Source organism: Cynara cardunculus (assembly GCF_001531365.2).
Source record: "Cynara cardunculus var. scolymus isolate 2C chromosome LG 11, CcrdV1, whole genome shotgun sequence".
Lineage (NCBI taxonomy): Eukaryota > Viridiplantae > Streptophyta > Magnoliopsida > Asterales > Asteraceae > Cynara > Cynara cardunculus.
The window spans coordinates 2,870,838-2,888,698 of record NC_037538.1 but is presented as its reverse complement, the minus strand read 5'-3'; the positions used below and the strand labels follow the sequence as shown (position 1 = coordinate 2,888,698).

Below are 17,861 nucleotides of genomic sequence, written 5' to 3'. Positions count from 1 at the left end.
GTACGAAAATACATGAATTATAAATAATAAATGATTTTAAATACTTATGGACTGTTTGTTAGTTGCTGAATGGTTTAGTGTAAAATGATTAAATGATTAGCATGATTAAGAGACTCTTATGATATAGTGCAAAATTAAATATAATTGTTGGGTAATTATTCAGCATGAAATTATGGCACTGAAAGGTAAGGAAGACCTAAGATACAAAATCATTCAAAGGGTTTTAGAATCATTAAGAGACATATTTTTTTTGTCAAACAAAATTCACTTCTTAGCGATTCAGAGACTACCTCTTAATGGAACTATTAAGAGGTAAACAAACAACTCATTTAGTTCTTTTGAAAACGTATACTTCGAAATAATAAATATTATAATTTAAATACTCGTATTACAAATTTAAGCAAAATAAATAAAAATATATTTTAGTCATTTGTTATTATTTTATTTTAATTATATGTTTATATTAAGCAAAATAAACATGAGACTTCTAGCTTTTTGTAACAATAATCCTACATTGAACCATAAGGGTGGTGCCTGATTAATTTGAGCTTGGCTCCAAAGGTCAAAAGTATCAGGAGATCTCAGGTTCAAATCCAAGAAGAAATAAAAATCTTTTTGTGGCCATGGAGGTTCAAATACGGTGACTCCGGGCTATCTGCAAAGAAAGTTTTGAACTTTTTTTAAGTAACTAAACCATTGAACTATTAAAAATCAGTTTTACTGTTCCAAGTTCTATGTCATTCATACCCCCTGTCGATTCCTCATTGTTCACTCTCTATTACTGTCCATCACATATGTTGTCCCCTACTCGGCCCAAATTCGTTTTGACTCGTTACTTAACTACCTGACCCACATATTTTGACAAATAGAGCTAGGGTTGTAAACGAACCGAAAGTTCTGCAGGAAGTTCGTTTAATTAACAAATGAATGAACATGAACACATTTTTTTGTTTAGTAAAATGAACAAACATGAATAATGATCATGTTTGTACATTTATGTTCGCTTACGATTTGTTTATATATATAAATATATATAAGTATTTATATATTATGAATTACTATCTAAAATCATTAATTAAATTAATTTATAGAATTTTTTTAATGGCTTATAAGTTTACCCACTTTTTCATTTTGTTATGTTCTTTTCAAGAAACGAAATAATGAATAACAACGGTTGTTTTTTTTTTTGTTCATTTGTGTTCCTTCATTATGTTCGTTTATATTCGTTCATTTAGCATTTTAACAAAAAAAACATAAATGAACACGAACAAACACATTTCTTAATGAATCAACATAAACACACACATACATAAAAAAAAGCATTCGTTTAACGTTTGTGTTCATTCATTTGTTCGATTAAGTTAAACTAACAAGCACAAATAAACTTCCGTTACTGTTCGTTCGATTTGTTTACGGTCCTAAGTAGAGTATCGAATGTGACAAGCAAAAGGAACCTTGTCCAAAAGTGGAAAATGACGGGGTTATTTCGTAACCATGTAACGTTAAACAACATGACGGGTGTCCTTCTCCACAACCTTGGGACGGTTAAAACAATGTGACCAACAATAACGTTAATACCCGCATATTTCATTAAAATTAAAAAAAAAACATTATTCTATCATTTAATCCGAAAATGACGTTTCTTGATTTTAATATCGTCTTATATTACCTCTTAAACTTCGTGTCTCGATATAAACAGTGTTCGTTTTATTATACTCTTTCCCCTTTGATCCAACCATGGAGAGAGGAGACCAATTTCTTCATCTCCCACCCGGGTTTAGATTCCACCCGACTGATGAAGAACTCATTGATTATTTGTTCAGCAAAGTGAAACTACGTTCGATTCCCGCTTCCCTAATCGCAGAAATCGAGCTATACAGTTGCGACCCGTGGCAACTTCCCAGTAAGATTCTTGTGGTTTTTTTTTTCTGTGTTTCTTGTTGCGTTTATGTGGATTGATATGATTCTTGTTTGCTTAGCAGTAAAGGCGTCATTCGGGGAGGATGAGATGTTCTTTTTTAGCCCGAGGGATAGGAAATACCCGAATGGATCAAGGCCTAGAAGGTCGGCAGGGTCGGGTTTTTGGAAGGCTACAGGGAAAGATAAGCCGATTTTTGCTTCTTCAGGGTCAAGAAAGATCGGGGTGAAGAAAGCGTTGGCTTTTTTTATTGGAAATCCGGCAAAGAACGTCAAGACTAGTTGGACCATGACTGAATATAGGTTGCCCGAGTCATCAAGCCGGTCATCTAGGCAAAACGGATCGATGAGGGTACTAAAATTATTCCTTCTTAAATGAACTCCTTACCCTTTTGTCAATTTCACACTTGCACATCAACATCAAACGCTTTTGTTTACATTTCTAATGCGCGATTTGACTCAAAAGGGGTTTATTTAGAAACACCCATTTTGTTTTTGTTGGCAGTTAGATGATTGGGTGTTATGTCGGATACGTCAAAAAGGCAACATGTCAAAGAACAAGTCAGAAGTAGAAAAAAATCCAAAAAATAAGCCGACAGATGGTCGTCTTCTGACAACATTACAGGAACTCCCTTCATCGTACATGGTTACAAAGGCCGACATGGACTTGATCTCGGATCGTAGGCTCAAAGATTTTCAATTGATGGCTTCAATTCTTGCAGACCAAAATCTTCCTCCCATGATCGAAAACTTCTCTGACGAACTATTTCAAGGTACGAGAACCAGCAGCAGCAGCAGCAGCAGTAGCAACAACAACAACAACAATGGTCTCGTCTATGAAAACGGAGTGTTCTACAAAGAAAACATTCCGTTTATATTGAACGAAAACAATGTCGGAAACACAGATGTGTTGTCGCGAGACATGTTGACATCCAATGGTTCGTATGATGTTCTTGATGCAAATCATTTGGATGTTGTGACGAAGCTCTTCAAGGATGGAACATTTAAGCAAGGTTGATTGGGGTTTGTTAAGCATGTGAAGTTTTAATATTGTGCAATAAATCAATGTCTATAATAATAAGCACAATTTTGGTACAAAGTTGATGTTTCCTCTGTATAAATTTGTCTCATTTTTATTTTTGCAAATAAAACTTCTTGATTTAGTTTTCATTTCTTTACAATGATTCACATATTTTATTTGATAACCAACTGTTCTGAGTTTGAATTGAGACTTGTGTATGTTGGTAATTTGAGTGTCTTTGACAATTTAGGGATTATTTGGTTTGTTTTTTCCTTAATTATGTGTCTATATAGATTCAGAAAGTTTTTGTATGGAAGAGTATTTCATAGACGGAATGAACGTGTTTTTTATATTGAAGGGGCAGGTTTGGAAACATTTTGCCTTTCTGCATGCATCTTCCTCTAAGAGCTTACTGAATAAGTACTTTCTATAATTAAGTTAACACCAAACAATCATGTATAGCTGATTGAATAAGCTATGATTCTCATGGAGCTACTAACAAACAGACCCTTGTTGAAATAGAGATTTACAAAACAATGATGGGTTTTTTGGTTGAGCTACAATACAGTTTACAAGATGCAGAATGCATACTTATATAAGCCAACTTGAACCCGGAATTGCCGGATGTCGGCTTATAGCAGGGCAAGGCAATGAATATGGGCAATTCAATTTCTCGATATTAGATTGGCCTCTTCCAACGAGAAATAAATATGAATGTATTTAAAGCTGATATTTTAGAGAGGAAAACGTCCATAAAGGACTCGTTATATATATTATAAATATACCTATATATATATATATATGGGTGTTGTTTAGGCAACTATACAGCAGACTAAATCTGTGTATACAAATGAATGTAAGCTCATTTAATTTCAGCTTTTGCCTACACATTTAACAATACTGCTTTCTTACCAGGAAAGTAGACCCATGATTTGTGCATCAGCTCTCAAAAGATTCTCCAACTGCATAGTGTTTGTGTACCATTCTTCTGTAATCTGACAAGAGGGTGGTCAAAATATTTATTAACACGAAATTTATAATAATTATTCCACAAATAATAAAAGATAATACTCATCTACCATAAAAACTACAACGGTTCACATACCCATTTCGAAATCTGTCGTAAAATGTGCAATGTTTTGTTGGCAATTATTTTATGTATTTGTCAATTGTCATACAAATGCTGTTGATACTCAGCTCCACAAGATTATCCTATTTTACCATTATTCAAAACTATTTTTTAAAATGTTTGCTTATTGGAGAGATTCTATACGTAATCATGCTTATGAATAGATCAGCTGCTATTCTCAAGGGAACCAATTAATACAGTGAATTGTTGAAAGAACATAATTAAAATATGTAAAAGATGATCAATGGAACAACAGACATCTGCAGCTTTTTATTAAAATTAAACTTTACTCAACAGCATCACTTATCCCCTGCTTAGTGTGTGGAATTGGATTGGACTTGGAGGTATTTGGAATTTGAATTTCATTACAATCTCATGTTTGGTTTGAAGGATTTCATAGATCTAGAATCCAGGGATTTCACTAAAATCCCACAAACATAGGATATTGAAATCCCTTGGGGTTGGTATTTCACGGATTTCCTATGATTTGTATGTAATAATGGTTTGAAATGTGTAAAAAGAAATTGAAATAATCAATTAATGAAAAAGTAATTTAATTATTTTTATAATTATTTATAAATAATATAATTTTTTTATAAATAATGGAATTCAATTCATTCCATTTAAAATCCTACAAACCAACGAATTCCAAATCTTTCCACGAATTCCAAATCCCTCAAAATTATTCCAATTCCATCAATTCCATTCTGTGAACCAAACACCTTCTTAGAGTATTGCTTTGAAAGAACGGATACCAGCAATGTAGTAAGGCTATGCAGAAGTTGCAGAAAAGAAGCTTGAATTGAAAAATATGATACCAAAGGTAAAAAAAAATCTGTGGGTGAAATGTGATTGGTTAATAGGAAATGACTTGTTTGTTGTTTTCCTAAACATTGTTAGATGATAGTATAATAGTGTATATATATATAGCAATTTGTTATTTATTTAAAAATGGATGTAAATTTTTCTCCAAAATCCCTCCAAATTCTCAAAACCTATCCTTCAGTCCTCTCCCTTAGGAACTCCAATTTTCTCCATTCAATACCTGAATTCCAGTGACCGTGCTGTTTCCAGGGTAAAAAATGCGATTTGAAACCTTATAGAACAATTGTCTCACCTTCTTGGTTGCACCAGAGCGCAGCAGCAGAGCTGTTGAGAGGACTATCAATATTTGGTTCTGCGTGAGAAAGATATACTATTGAGCTAAAACAGTAAGCACCAACTGAAATATGATACAAGTTCATGAAGGCTTTCACAAACCTCCTAATAAACTTTGGATAGACAAAAGAATGGTTCGACAATCATAGGCTGAAGACCACTTGTCCTGCAAAGAAACAATAATGGATATCACCATTGGCCAATTGAAATAATTAGCTAATTGTATAGGAAGGAATCAGTGAAAAGCTCAGAATCAACCCAAAAACGGTACTGAAATGATTATTGAGCTGAGCATATATCATCTAAAAAGCCACACAAGTGATTTTCTTGGTAAGAAATGATGCCTCGTGATCCAAATATACATGAACAATCCAAATATAAGGATAAGTTTTTAACTGGAAAATTATGTAATTGACATGTTAAAGCTGAAGAATTACAAAGACTTTTATACCTGAAGGATATCTAGACAGATGTTGCCGAACTGGTCGACGTTGGGATGGAAGCACATTGTTTCGAACTTAACCTGAGGAGGCTTGAAAGGATAGTCCACGGGAAAGTGTAACGAGAGTTTATAAGATAAACCTTCATACATAGTTCCTTTGCCACCCTCAATAGTACCAATCCAACTAAATATGCTCTCCCCTTCTGGAAAAGCAGATACCCCAAGATCTCCACTCATCTAACCACATTGATGATAATCAGAATTGTTATTCAACAAATAAACTGATAGCCATGTCAACTGTAACAGAACCAAAGGAAGGAAAAAGAGAGATTGCAACAAAGTAAACAAAGAACCATTGATAAAAGATGATGGTGGTCTACAAGGAAGTGGATGCAAATCCTCGGTATTTTAATTAACAAGTGCTAGGGTGCCATCCATCTCTTTTCCTATTTTAAGTTTGTACACGTTTTCATATGATTCATTTGACATAAATGGATAACAAAAAGAAAGCCTATTACGGACATGTTTCTCTAGGCAAATTCTACAAATCCATCTTACAACTTCACTGAAAATAGCCAATCGTCCTCTTTAATTCTCGTATTAAAATGGAAATAAGAAAAGTCACGTTTGTGCCAAACAGTGGACTAGTATTATGATATTCCATCATGTTAGTACAAGCACACACACACACACATATGGTAAAAGACTCTGATAAACTATATGCATAGTCTCTTCTAATATCCATGATAAAGAACTGTCCCCCTAGCTACCAGCATTTCCAATTTATAACAAATGTAAACTAACATCATTAAAGACCTTAAATAGGGATAGGAACCGGGTGCGGGTCACCATCTCCATCCCCAATTCTCCTACCCTATCCCCTCAAATCCCCTTCCCTTTGGAAAAGGGGCCAATCCCTGGCCCACCCTCGGCCTTTTCCCGGCCCATCCACTCAGAGTAAAACCTGCGGAGAGTGACACAAAAGAAGCTAGTTGACACTTGAAAGCCGAATATGAACATTGGTTATGCAAATAGAGGAAACATAAGTTAAAAACATAGAAGTCGGTTTAATTAATTACCAAAAGCAACTTAACAAGAAATTTATTATTTTTCAAGAAATATAATGGCTTTCTTTGCAACAATGTCCCAGTTTGATTTGCTTTAGTGTTTTAACTAAGTATTTAGGAAATTCAAAATTAACATGAGTTATTTTGTATCTATATTACTAAATTTCCTATTTGCAGCTCTCGTCTTATAGTTTTTTGTGGTTATATACTAATATACAGATTAAACTAAGCCATTCGACACTTATAAACATTGTTTATTTAAATAAAGGAACCACAGGTTAATTGCCAAATGAATTTAAAATGTCAATTACAAAATCATCTTAGTCAGCGAAGGAAACCGAACTCCATGAGTTGCATTGTGACCATAAGGAATCCTACATCTCCAATCTAATTCTTTTCTCATGAGATACTAAGCTCAAACATGGAGCTCTCACCTTCATTGGGATTTTGATAAAAAGTAGGGTACAATATCCTAACATGGGCAATGATTAGCTTTCCGTATATGAATCTTAAGCAGCTTATGAAGAGAGTGATATATGTACAAGTAACCAATAGAGGCTGTTTCATTTAAACATGAAGTCCAGGTCCATTGATACCAGGTTACTGCAGCATAGCTTAGCTTTCTCAGGTAACTATCAGCAAATACATAATTGCCATAGTGATGAGAAAACACCAGCTTACACAAATGAAATGCCTAAGACACCGAGTGCTACAGCTTCCTTCATTTATCACTCATTCTAACCACCTTGACAGATTCTTAACTCACACTTCCAACATGCACTCAGGAGGTCCTATTAGTGCTTCAATGATACCAATGAGAGATTAAAGTCTAACCAACAAAGGCACATAAAATGTCTTAAACAGTACATGCAAACAATAATCACCATCCCTAACCTTGAAATGTACATGTATATGTTTGTAGCAAACAGTACGATATGATGAGAGATAACTATGTACTAGCTATTCTATAATCTATCTCCGCAGGAAATAGATAGAATTTCGACAGTAGCAAGTGCCTCTGCCAAAGGAATACTCCCTTCTATATATGTATAACAAACTGATTATTGATGCCATAATGTCAAACCTATGACTTTCTAGATTGAAATTTGACACAGATATCGTTACAAAGTTATACCAACATTTCATGTATCAAGCATGTATTGTGAAGTTTAATGTACATATTATATTTATGCTGAAAAGGAAATAAATATCTACAAATTTCTTGTGTGAAAATTAGTCCTCTTAACCAATAGACTAATCCTATCTTTCACTTGGTTCTTTCTTCCGTATTGAAAGTGATTAAGTGAACATATATTTTTCCATAGCATAATGACAGACATCCACATCTATGATCATCGAGGCAGAGTACTAGGTGTTAGAACTTCATGGTCACTAAGCATACATTTCTCTGATGATGATGATGATGATGATAGAAACTTCTTGCTTTAATTTCTTAATATTTTCTTACGCAAAACCACAGACACTATCAAAATACAATTTCTTATATTCATATGTATTTGCAAACTCAAGCGTCAAGCCCTCCTACTCTACTGCCCTAATCGATCGATCGTTTTGGACAAAACATTAGCGACCGAGTTTGATACATCGAACAATCCACGCCAAAAAACATATATCCATTCCAATCTGATCGATTTATAACTTCTACAGGGAGAGACAATATTACATACCATAAGAGCCATAAGTTCTTTCTGGAGCCTGCCAAAAAAAGGAGGAAAAACAAAAAAACAGAACACAAACAATCAATCAAAGGAAATCGGATTCTGGCAAATAAATAGAAATTGAACCACCAAAAACTGAAACGAAGAACAATCGAACATAAAACAGAATAATAACAAAAGAGAGCAATTAGAAACCTCTGAGTGACGGAATTAGTGTCGACGGGAACCGCTTTAGCTCTTGAGTGCTTGGACGGTGAGGGATGGCGTTGATGGCGGCGTTCTTCGGTGGATATATTATCCATGGGCGGTTCCTGACGAACCTCCATTCACGAAGAGAAAGAGAAGAGATGAAGGATTGCGATAATTGAATGGATGGATTGGTAGCGCCACTACGAAGGGATTGAATCTCCAGCTTTATGAAAAGCAAACAGAGAACTGTAGAGGGAGTATTTTTGTATTTTTATTTGACAACAGACAATGGACAGCTGAGGGACGAAAAGTTAGAAAATTATGGCACCCTTTTTATTATAATTAAATATTTACAATAAATGTTAGTAATAACAAAACAAATAAATTGGCCTACTTTTTTCTATTTTATTATTATTTTTTGGTAATTTATGTTTGTACGAATCTCGGTTAATCCATGAGAATCTGAAGAACAGTTAGGTGGGTAAAATAAAAACTTGATCGGATTTTGATATGGAAACCAAGCTTTGAATTTTAGATTTTGGATTATTTTGGGTTGGAGTTAACTGGGGTTTTAGTTGGAATTAGTCGGGTTCGAATTTAGTAATGTGTAATATATAATATTTATTCAGTCAATTTTTATGATGATTGATAATGGAGTGAATTGTGGACTCGGTCCATGTGGTTTCCTGTTTTTTTACTAAGGTTCTATATTATGTTTATTGTGGATTTGGTTCTTACGGTATTCAATTTGTTTTGACTGCGGTTTTTTTACTAACGTCTCTGTTAAATCAATGATCATTTTTGTTTTTTGCCTGTTCTTTTATTTTCTTTCTATAAAAAACTAAAAACGATATATTTATGCGCGCACACACACACACACACATATATATATATATATATATATAATTATAACAAAATAGATAAAATAAGATATTCTTTTATGATTTAGTTTGTTTAAAAAATTAATTATATTTAATATTGTTGGGTAATTAACCAGCATCTTCCTAAATCGAAACGTGACACTTGGATTCTAACAAATACAATTTAGTTTTATTGTTTTAGTATTTTTGTTTATTTTGGTATGAAAATCCGGTTGAAATTTATATAGGAATTTATACAATTTTAAGTTATAAATGTGAGAGTATTTATGAATATTTTATTTGGTTAAAATCTAAATAGTTGATTTTGAGATTTTTAATTAAAAACAATAGAAAAATCATATACCTAATTTTATGACGATAAAATTGAAGTTCATTTTGTAGTGGTTTTCAATTATTTTGGTGTTAAAATATTGAAAATAAGTTATTTATTACGATCATAGGAAAAAAAATTAAATTAAATCGTCTTAACATAATTATTTATTTTTTGTTTAAACAAATCAAATCACAAAACCATATCTTATTTTATTTGATTTGTGATTTGATTTGTTTAAACTAAAATTTTAGTTACATTAAAATCATATATTTTTCCCCCTTACAAACGATAAAATTAAATCATTTTTAATATAATTAATTTTTTAATTTAAACAAATCAAATTATAAAATAATATCTTATTTTATTTACTTTCATATCATTATATATACATATATATATATATATAGTTTTCGGACGAGTCAGTGGTCACAAATTAAACTCAACCAGAGTCCAATATACCCTAAAAGTCGGGTTTTGAATTTCCGAATTTCAGGGCATTCGAGTTTTCCATAAACATCTCAGTTTCGACTCGGATTTTCGGACCATTGGGTTTTGCGCACCCCTATTTAGTGGGACTCGTAAGATATTATGCTCTTTCATATGTGGCACCGGCCAATTAATAATTGGTACAAATATTTTATATTATATATCAACCAACATAATTAGTACCAATATCGTTGTTTGTTTTGTATCAATATTGCAAACCCAGAATTTTATATATGTAAAACCAAACAACAATATGATCAAGCCCTATATGAAGTCCAGAGTTACAATGTTCAATACTCCAAAAAAATAATATAATATTTCAAACAATGGCGTGTTTTGTATGATCTTTACAAATCAAACAATGTTTCAAACATGTAACAAAACGTCCAAATTTTGCGTAGTTGGTCATTGGTACGTCGTTATTAAGAAGGAATATATCTGTTAGAACAATAAAATCATAAGAATGTCATTCGTTAAAAAAAAATTCTAAAAATTTTACTCGTTATTTTAGTTTATTTAACTCATGACTTAATAGAATATTAATATATTTTGTGAAATGGGATAGATGTATAACCAAGTATCATTTTGTTTTGTTACAACATTTTAATCAAAAAGGGTATTTAGCCTAATGGTATCATAGTCTTTGGTTTTCTAGAAGATCAAAGGTTTAAACCTTACCAAAAATAAGTAGGGTATCTGAGTTTATTTATTGTATTTGTCATACATAAATATTATATACTTAAAAAAAAAAACATTTTATTATAAATACAATATGTGGTCTATTTTGGTTACTATGCGATGCTAAGATCATATCCTACAAATTTGGTTGGTTAATAGCATTTGTTGGGGGTGAAAACTATTTTAATTAATGATTTGTATCAAATTTTTAAATATTTTATTCATTAAAAAATAAATTTGAATGACGTAAGGTATGAGGTGTGATATGTTGATGAGGTGATGACATTTTTCAAGATGTGCTTAAGATGATAAGTTTGTAATGTTATATGGATACGTATATCATCATGTATGTATAGGTGTGTGTATCAGTGTATTGAACAGTTTATATTCATATAAAAGGAAATTTATAAATGGAAAAAGAACGTGTATCAATATCAAATATGTTAAGCTTACTAAAAATTATATCAAAAGCAAATTCAGGCCTTTTTCGATGTTAAGCGGTGATGGCTTTGATGAGTTGAATTCAATTTCCTGTCTTGAATGACTCTTGAGTCTCCTCAGTTCTAGATCGACTTTCTATTCGAGTAAGAATTCAGGGATTTAAGCGCGTTATTACAAGCCATAATTCAGAGTTGAATCATGGGATTTAACTTGGCCTCAAGCCACGCCTTGCCGCCATCACACACTATTCAGAACATTATTAAAAAAACGAGGGGGACCAACTTTCATCAATACCCATCATGGTGTATTGTGTCTATATACAATCAAATGTCTTTTAGATGTATAATATAAAGTAATTATTGATGTGTTTTCTCTTTAGATCTTTGAAATAACCGGCGATGTTCAAAATCTTGATGTCGTGAGTCATGGTTATACATCCACGTCAATAGAAAAACAAGTGAACATGTCCCGTTTGTCCATGAAATCGACACATCATCCTTTTCTGTGTCATTTATAAGCGAATTGAGGCAGACCTATGATTTCTTCTTTTTTAAAGTTCAAAGGCCCTAAATGATATATTTTTAGACAAATTTCGTCGTTTCAAAAGACCTTTTAAGTTTTTTTTATTAACCTGAATATGCAACCCGCTATGCGAGCCGACTAATTCCAGGACGACCATCTGCTTTGCAGATATTCCGAAGTCACCGCATTTGAACCTCCGTGGCCACAAGGGGAATTTTTATTCCTCCTTGGATTTGAACCTGAAACTTCCTGGTACTTTTGACATTTGAAGTCAAGCTAAAACCAATCAGGCACCACATTTGTGGTTAATACCTTTTAAGTTTTTTGGTTGAATTCGAACGGTTTTTTTGTTTTAATTTTGAAGGACTTTTTCAATATTTTGATTTACGTATTTTCTAATATTTCAAAGTGATGTAAATTTAGGAAGTGTTTGGGATTGCTTATTTGAAACAAGTAACAACTTATGTTTTTCTACAAATGCCTTTGTCAACTTATTATAAATTAGAATGGTTTAACTTCTTCAAAAACTCCTTATTACCAGTTTGGCACCGATATAAGTTGTTTATCAAAAAACTTAAAAGTGCTTATTACCGACCGATGTCACAATGGAATAAATCGACAAGTATTTTTATGAACAACCCCACNCCCACCCCACCCCACCCCTTCCCTTAGTATCAAATTTAAATTAAAGATCCTTTCTCATGTAATCAAATCAATTTCGATCAGCTTAATCTAATTTATATCCAGTTAACCGCAAACAGATGTTGCGCGAAGAAACAATTAAACAGAGAAAATCTTACCACTATTTATCATTAATTTGATTATAAGGAACTACTTTGCCATAAATGATTTGGTGCTTCAACAGATGATACGAAACCTTGGTCATGAAATTAGCAAACAAAAATCGGAAATCGTGCAAGTATCTCATAATTTGAACCTCCAAAAACACGAAGAATTGATAAATTAAAACTAAAGATCTTTTATATCTCTCCTTTTGGAAGGATGACATGGAAACAGGATTTGAGATGCAAGGAGAACGTATTTACAGATCAGAGAAATTAGTGACATACTGGAGTAGGTTTACGATCATGAAAGCTCAAATCATACAACAAAAGCGTGAAATCCTAGATCAGATCCATCGAAATTCAAGCTTCAACGGAGGAACGGCGGTAGAGTTTGCCGAATACATGAAGAGCGGTGACGAAGCCGATGAAGCAGACGCTCATGACAAGGACAACAGTTGGAGTGATCTTGACGCCAGGAGCATCGTCGGTGTAGAACCTGAGCATGTTGCTTCCACTATTACCACCGCTTCCCCCACTGAACCCGGAGGAAGATCCGGTGCCGAGACGACGGCGTCGCATGCCAGCAGTGGCAGCAGGGGTGCCGCGAGGTACAACGCCGACGGGGCCTGGTCGGGAAGTGGCAGAAGAGGAGGTAGTCTGAGATTGAGATGAGCCTCTCACCATCGTTGCAGTAGATCGTAGGGTGGAAAGTTCGAGAAATTGGAAGCCTCGAAGAGAAGTAGAGCGATCGGGAAGTGGAAATGGAGCAGAGACGTTGAAAAAGAAAGGGGGTGATTTTGAAACCCTAGGGTTATTCTGGACTTTTCTTATAAATTATTTTCTGCCAAATTAAATTGCTAGTTGAACAAATTAAATGCAACTATTTTTTTCTATTGGTAAAATTATTACTCTTATTCAAATTCGAAAATTGTAAGCTCCAACCGTCAACCAACAAAGTTGACCGGATATAAATGTCCGGATCATTTTATATATATCTCAATGATCTTTTAAACCACAAGGATCGGTTTGAGTTTTGCACTAAAGATCAAAAATACCAAGAGGTCTTAGATTCAAATTCAAGGAGGAATAAAAATCATCTTGTGACCACGGAGGTTCAAATGCGGTAATTCCGGACTATTTGCAAAGTAGGTGGTCGCCATGGGATTAGTCGGCTCGCATAGTGTTGATTTAAAAAAAAAAACTAATCTAGTGGATTTTTATGATGTGTTAAAGGTTGTTTGTTTATTTCTTAATAGTTTTATTAAGAGGTAATATCTGAATCGTTAAGAGGTGAATCTTGGTTGGTAAAAAATGTCTCTTAATAGTTCTAAAACTCTTTTGAATGATTTTGTATCATGGATCTCTCTTAACTATTCAACGCCCTAATTTGTTGTAAATAATTACCAAAGAATTATATTTCATTTTGCATTATATCATGAGAGTCTCTTAATCATTTTGACTACTTAATTATTTCTATACGAGACAATTCAGCAACTTTCAAACAGCCTCTTAGTTACATCAGACTGAATATAACAAAATTCATTTTTTTCATGTGTGGTGTCATATGTGATAAGACAAATTTATTGTTTCACATTTGACGTGATATTAGATATAGATAAAGATTGCAATTGGGTGGAACAGAAAATATTATTTTCTGTTCCACCAATATAGGTGGAATACCTAAGATGATACTATCATATTTGTTTTAATAGTTACCGTCGTCTATCAATTTGCTTGAGAAACAATGTCGCAGGAGGGACCATTTTAGGATTCAAAACATGAAAATTGGATTACCAGTGTACGTTAGGAAATGTAGGGATGAAAACCAATAAGTAGTCATAGACAAGAGACCAAGAATGTAATTCACCGTAAATTTAGGCATAAAAAGACGAAAATGCCAATTCACTATAAATTTAGGCATAAAAAGACTAAAATGGCCCTCATTTGAAGAGCTCATGACTAACTTAATAGAGCTTCCATTAACCGTGTTTAGATGAACCAATTTGAGCTCCGAAACACGAAATTTGGATCACCAGTGTACTTTACATGTTGCAAGACAAAAACCAAAAGACGGTCATGGACAAGAGACCAAAAATGTAATTCACTCATGAAAGAATTAACAATAAGAAACGTGATAGAATCGTCAATAATCCAAAATGTTAGGTTGGAGTTGTCCAAATTGACAAAACCGACAAAGTTCTTCCTCTTTAATAATAATAATAATTGGACAGGCCAAATCGTCTTGTTTTTTTACCGGTCGGTGGTTTTCATCTTGTCAACATGGTAAAAGATATATATGGAAACGAATCATGCTCATTTGTAATTAAGTATTTAACGACAAATTACGTCTTGTAAGTTCATTCTCTAAAATGATCAAATAAATTATTAAAGTTATCTGGACAAAGAAATAACGAGATTCATCTTTTGAATAGACATCTTAGTACTTGCACCGTGTTACTAATATTATTAAAAGTTACATAATACATGTTATGAATAAGTAATTTAATTAAAAATGTTTGATGGTCAATTAATTACTTAAAATGTTCGTTAACATAAGTAAAACAAGAAAACTAGCTATAATCAAAGTTACAAATTAAAAAAACGATTATCAGTAAGAAACAAATTTAAACATGGTTTGTAAACTTTCGCAAAACATAGTATTATTTAACGAAATCAAAAATTACTTTAGAACGGTGGGAGTAGATATGAACAATTGGGCCTAGGCCCAAAACTAGTTCCAGGACTATCTCGTAATCAGTTAAGTTTAGACCGCTCCTTTCAAGGCCCGATTACAAGAGTAGTCCTTTCATACTGTTTGAAATAGTTACCATTTCGAGCATCGAATCGATTAAGGATTAGCTCAGGAAAAAAATCCGGACAAGACCAAGTAAAGCCGAGGTCATAACCAGTTTGAGATGAAAGCCAGATCAAAATGACCAACAACAACTAGTTTTAGTGCCCCACACACACACATATAAGCACAGATATACACATACATATTGGCTTGAATAAGACCAAATTTTTGAAGTAATGATCGATTAAAAAATAAACCGAGCTTTGCAAAAATCGAATCCAAATACTCTAATCTGAACCCGGTTTAATCCACTCCGGTTCATGTGTGGACCACAAATTTGGGGAAGAAACCAAAAATAAGACCGTAGCATCTAAGTAAATGACCAAGAATTTTTCAAGTCAGCTATCACAACCCACAAATAACTCGATCATTAATGGTAGTTGAAATTTAATACAATTTGACACCAACCTATATTTATTAAAAAAACTATTATTTTATTTCCATGAAAATACACTCTCTCTTAAAATATGTGAAGGATTAGAAGAAAATCTCAAAACATCAAAAATAAAAAACACTTTATCAACCGTTAGATTAATTGATTCAATGGAGTGATTAAGAGACGGTTAGTCAATTAATCTAACGGTTACAACTTTGTTTTTAAATTAGAAATCCTCTCGACTCGTATTTTTAAATTGAAAAAAATATGAAATACGATAAAAAATTCGAACGAAACAAAGTACATAAAAAAACAATTGGATTTACTTTTTCATCTGTTTTTTCGTGGTTTTTCTGTTTTCCACTGAAACTGACCTTATATCATTATATTTATTTTAATTCGTCTCAGAATAATTGTCTATTTCAAGTATTTACTTTATGATTTTACTCGTAATTATAAGATGGAGAAATTCATCTTTCTAAATTTTCTTTGGGTAGACTTGTTTTATTATTAATAAAAAAAAGTGTAATAAATATACAATTTTAAAATTGTGTGTTATTTTGATTGTGAACATTTGTTTTAGAACAGAAGAATAATATTTTGTATTATATCATATTATATATATATATATATATATATATATATATAGAGGGAGAGGGAGGGAGAGAGAGAGGTGGGGTTGATTTTATTTAGGATGAATTCTATTTATATTCCTACTTATAAATAATAGTAAATTATTTCATTTACAAATTCAACCACTAATATAAATCAATTAATTGAAATATTTAAAAATGATAAGAATTCTTTTATTATGATTAGAATATTTGTGAAAAATTATCAAAGTTCATTTATTATGATCAACGTTTTATATTAGAAAATAATCGAGATAGACGGTAAAGAGTAATCTGTATGATTTTATTAACGGTTGGATTTGTAAAGGAAACCATATATGTGTGTGTAGGGGACCTTCTTTTGAAAACCCATGAAATTATGATAACCTTGAAAATTTGTTTATCATGTGTTATTTCATATGATTTTTTCATCTAAGGGGTCGTTTACCATGTCACATTACCTTACCGGATGAATATGGTAAAGACCAAAAATCTTATCTTGTAATAGCGAGACAAGAATCAATAGTCTTACCCAGTAAATGAGTGTGACGACTCTTACCACAGTTAGCATTTACCGGGTAAATTGTTGTATACAATGTCGTTTTAGTGGACTAAAATTTTATCCAGTAAATAAGTGATAGTGTTGAATTTTACTGGTAAATATTTGTCGGGTAAGTATTTAGTAAATGTCACCTAAGACTACGATTTAGAATGTTGATTGTCATATGTTTGTTTCATAATATATTTGTTTTACAAGTACTCAATTCACAATATAAACCTTCTTGACGTGTTTGTGAAACAAAAAATACACGTAAAAAAGTTTCACAATGTGAAATAAACACATTCCGAAACAAACATATATTAATCAGTACATTAAGTACAATACTTAGACGGGAAAAAATCATGTGAGACAAAATCTTAAAGTAAAAGAGCTTTCAAGAATCTCATAAATTTTGAAGTTCTCAAATATTTTGTTAAAAAAAATACAAGAATCCGAAAATGTTTGGACAAAAATCCCGTCCGTCATCATCCCATTTTATAGCTGTTTCTAGGCAAACCTTCTGACTGTCTCAATTCCTGTGTATAAGTTCGATTTTTGTTATCGGTGTGATTTTTATCCACATAAATTATCAAATTTCCTCGAAATCAAGATTCTTAAATAATCGATCAAGACTCTTGATGTCTATGTATGGAAAAAGTCCTCATCTTCCCCACCCTACAACTCAATAATAATAAACGCCAACCAAGTCACACCCATAACGTAATTTCATTTAATTTAATTTTGCATTTTATTTAATATTTTTAAGTTTCT

General features: G+C 32.5%; 3 protein-coding genes across 3 annotated transcripts; 1 reads left to right on the top strand and 2 right to left on the bottom strand.

The window, feature by feature from the left end:
- The first annotated feature begins 1,737 nt into the window (after positions 1–1,737).
- Positions 1,738–2,990, top strand: LOC112520956 (NAC transcription factor 29-like). The gene is made up of 3 exons (XM_025129582.1): positions 1,738–1,903; positions 1,983–2,269; positions 2,423–2,990. The coding sequence occupies exons 1-3, from the start codon at positions 1,738–1,740 to the stop codon at positions 2,933–2,935; spliced, it is 966 nt and encodes a 321-aa protein (XP_024985350.1). The 3' UTR covers positions 2,936–2,990.
- Positions 2,991–3,670: 680 nt separating this feature from the next.
- Positions 3,671–8,907, bottom strand: LOC112521356 (probable ubiquitin-conjugating enzyme E2 C). Its single transcript, XM_025130173.1, has 6 exons — positions 8,609–8,907; positions 8,423–8,450; positions 5,677–5,904; positions 5,328–5,391; positions 5,185–5,244; positions 3,671–3,933 (listed from the first exon to the last, which is right to left on the bottom strand). The coding sequence occupies exons 1-6, from the start codon at positions 8,737–8,739 to the stop codon at positions 3,878–3,880; spliced, it is 567 nt and encodes a 188-aa protein (XP_024985941.1). The 5' UTR covers positions 8,740–8,907; the 3' UTR covers positions 3,671–3,877.
- A 3,883-nt stretch (positions 8,908–12,790) lies between these two features.
- Positions 12,791–13,491, bottom strand: LOC112522096 (protein transport protein Sec61 subunit beta). Its single transcript, XM_025131173.1, has one exon. It carries the CDS (start codon positions 13,390–13,392, stop codon positions 13,069–13,071), a length of 324 nt encoding a protein of 107 aa, XP_024986941.1. The 5' UTR covers positions 13,393–13,491; the 3' UTR covers positions 12,791–13,068.
- Positions 13,492–17,861: the final 4,370 nt, after the last annotated feature.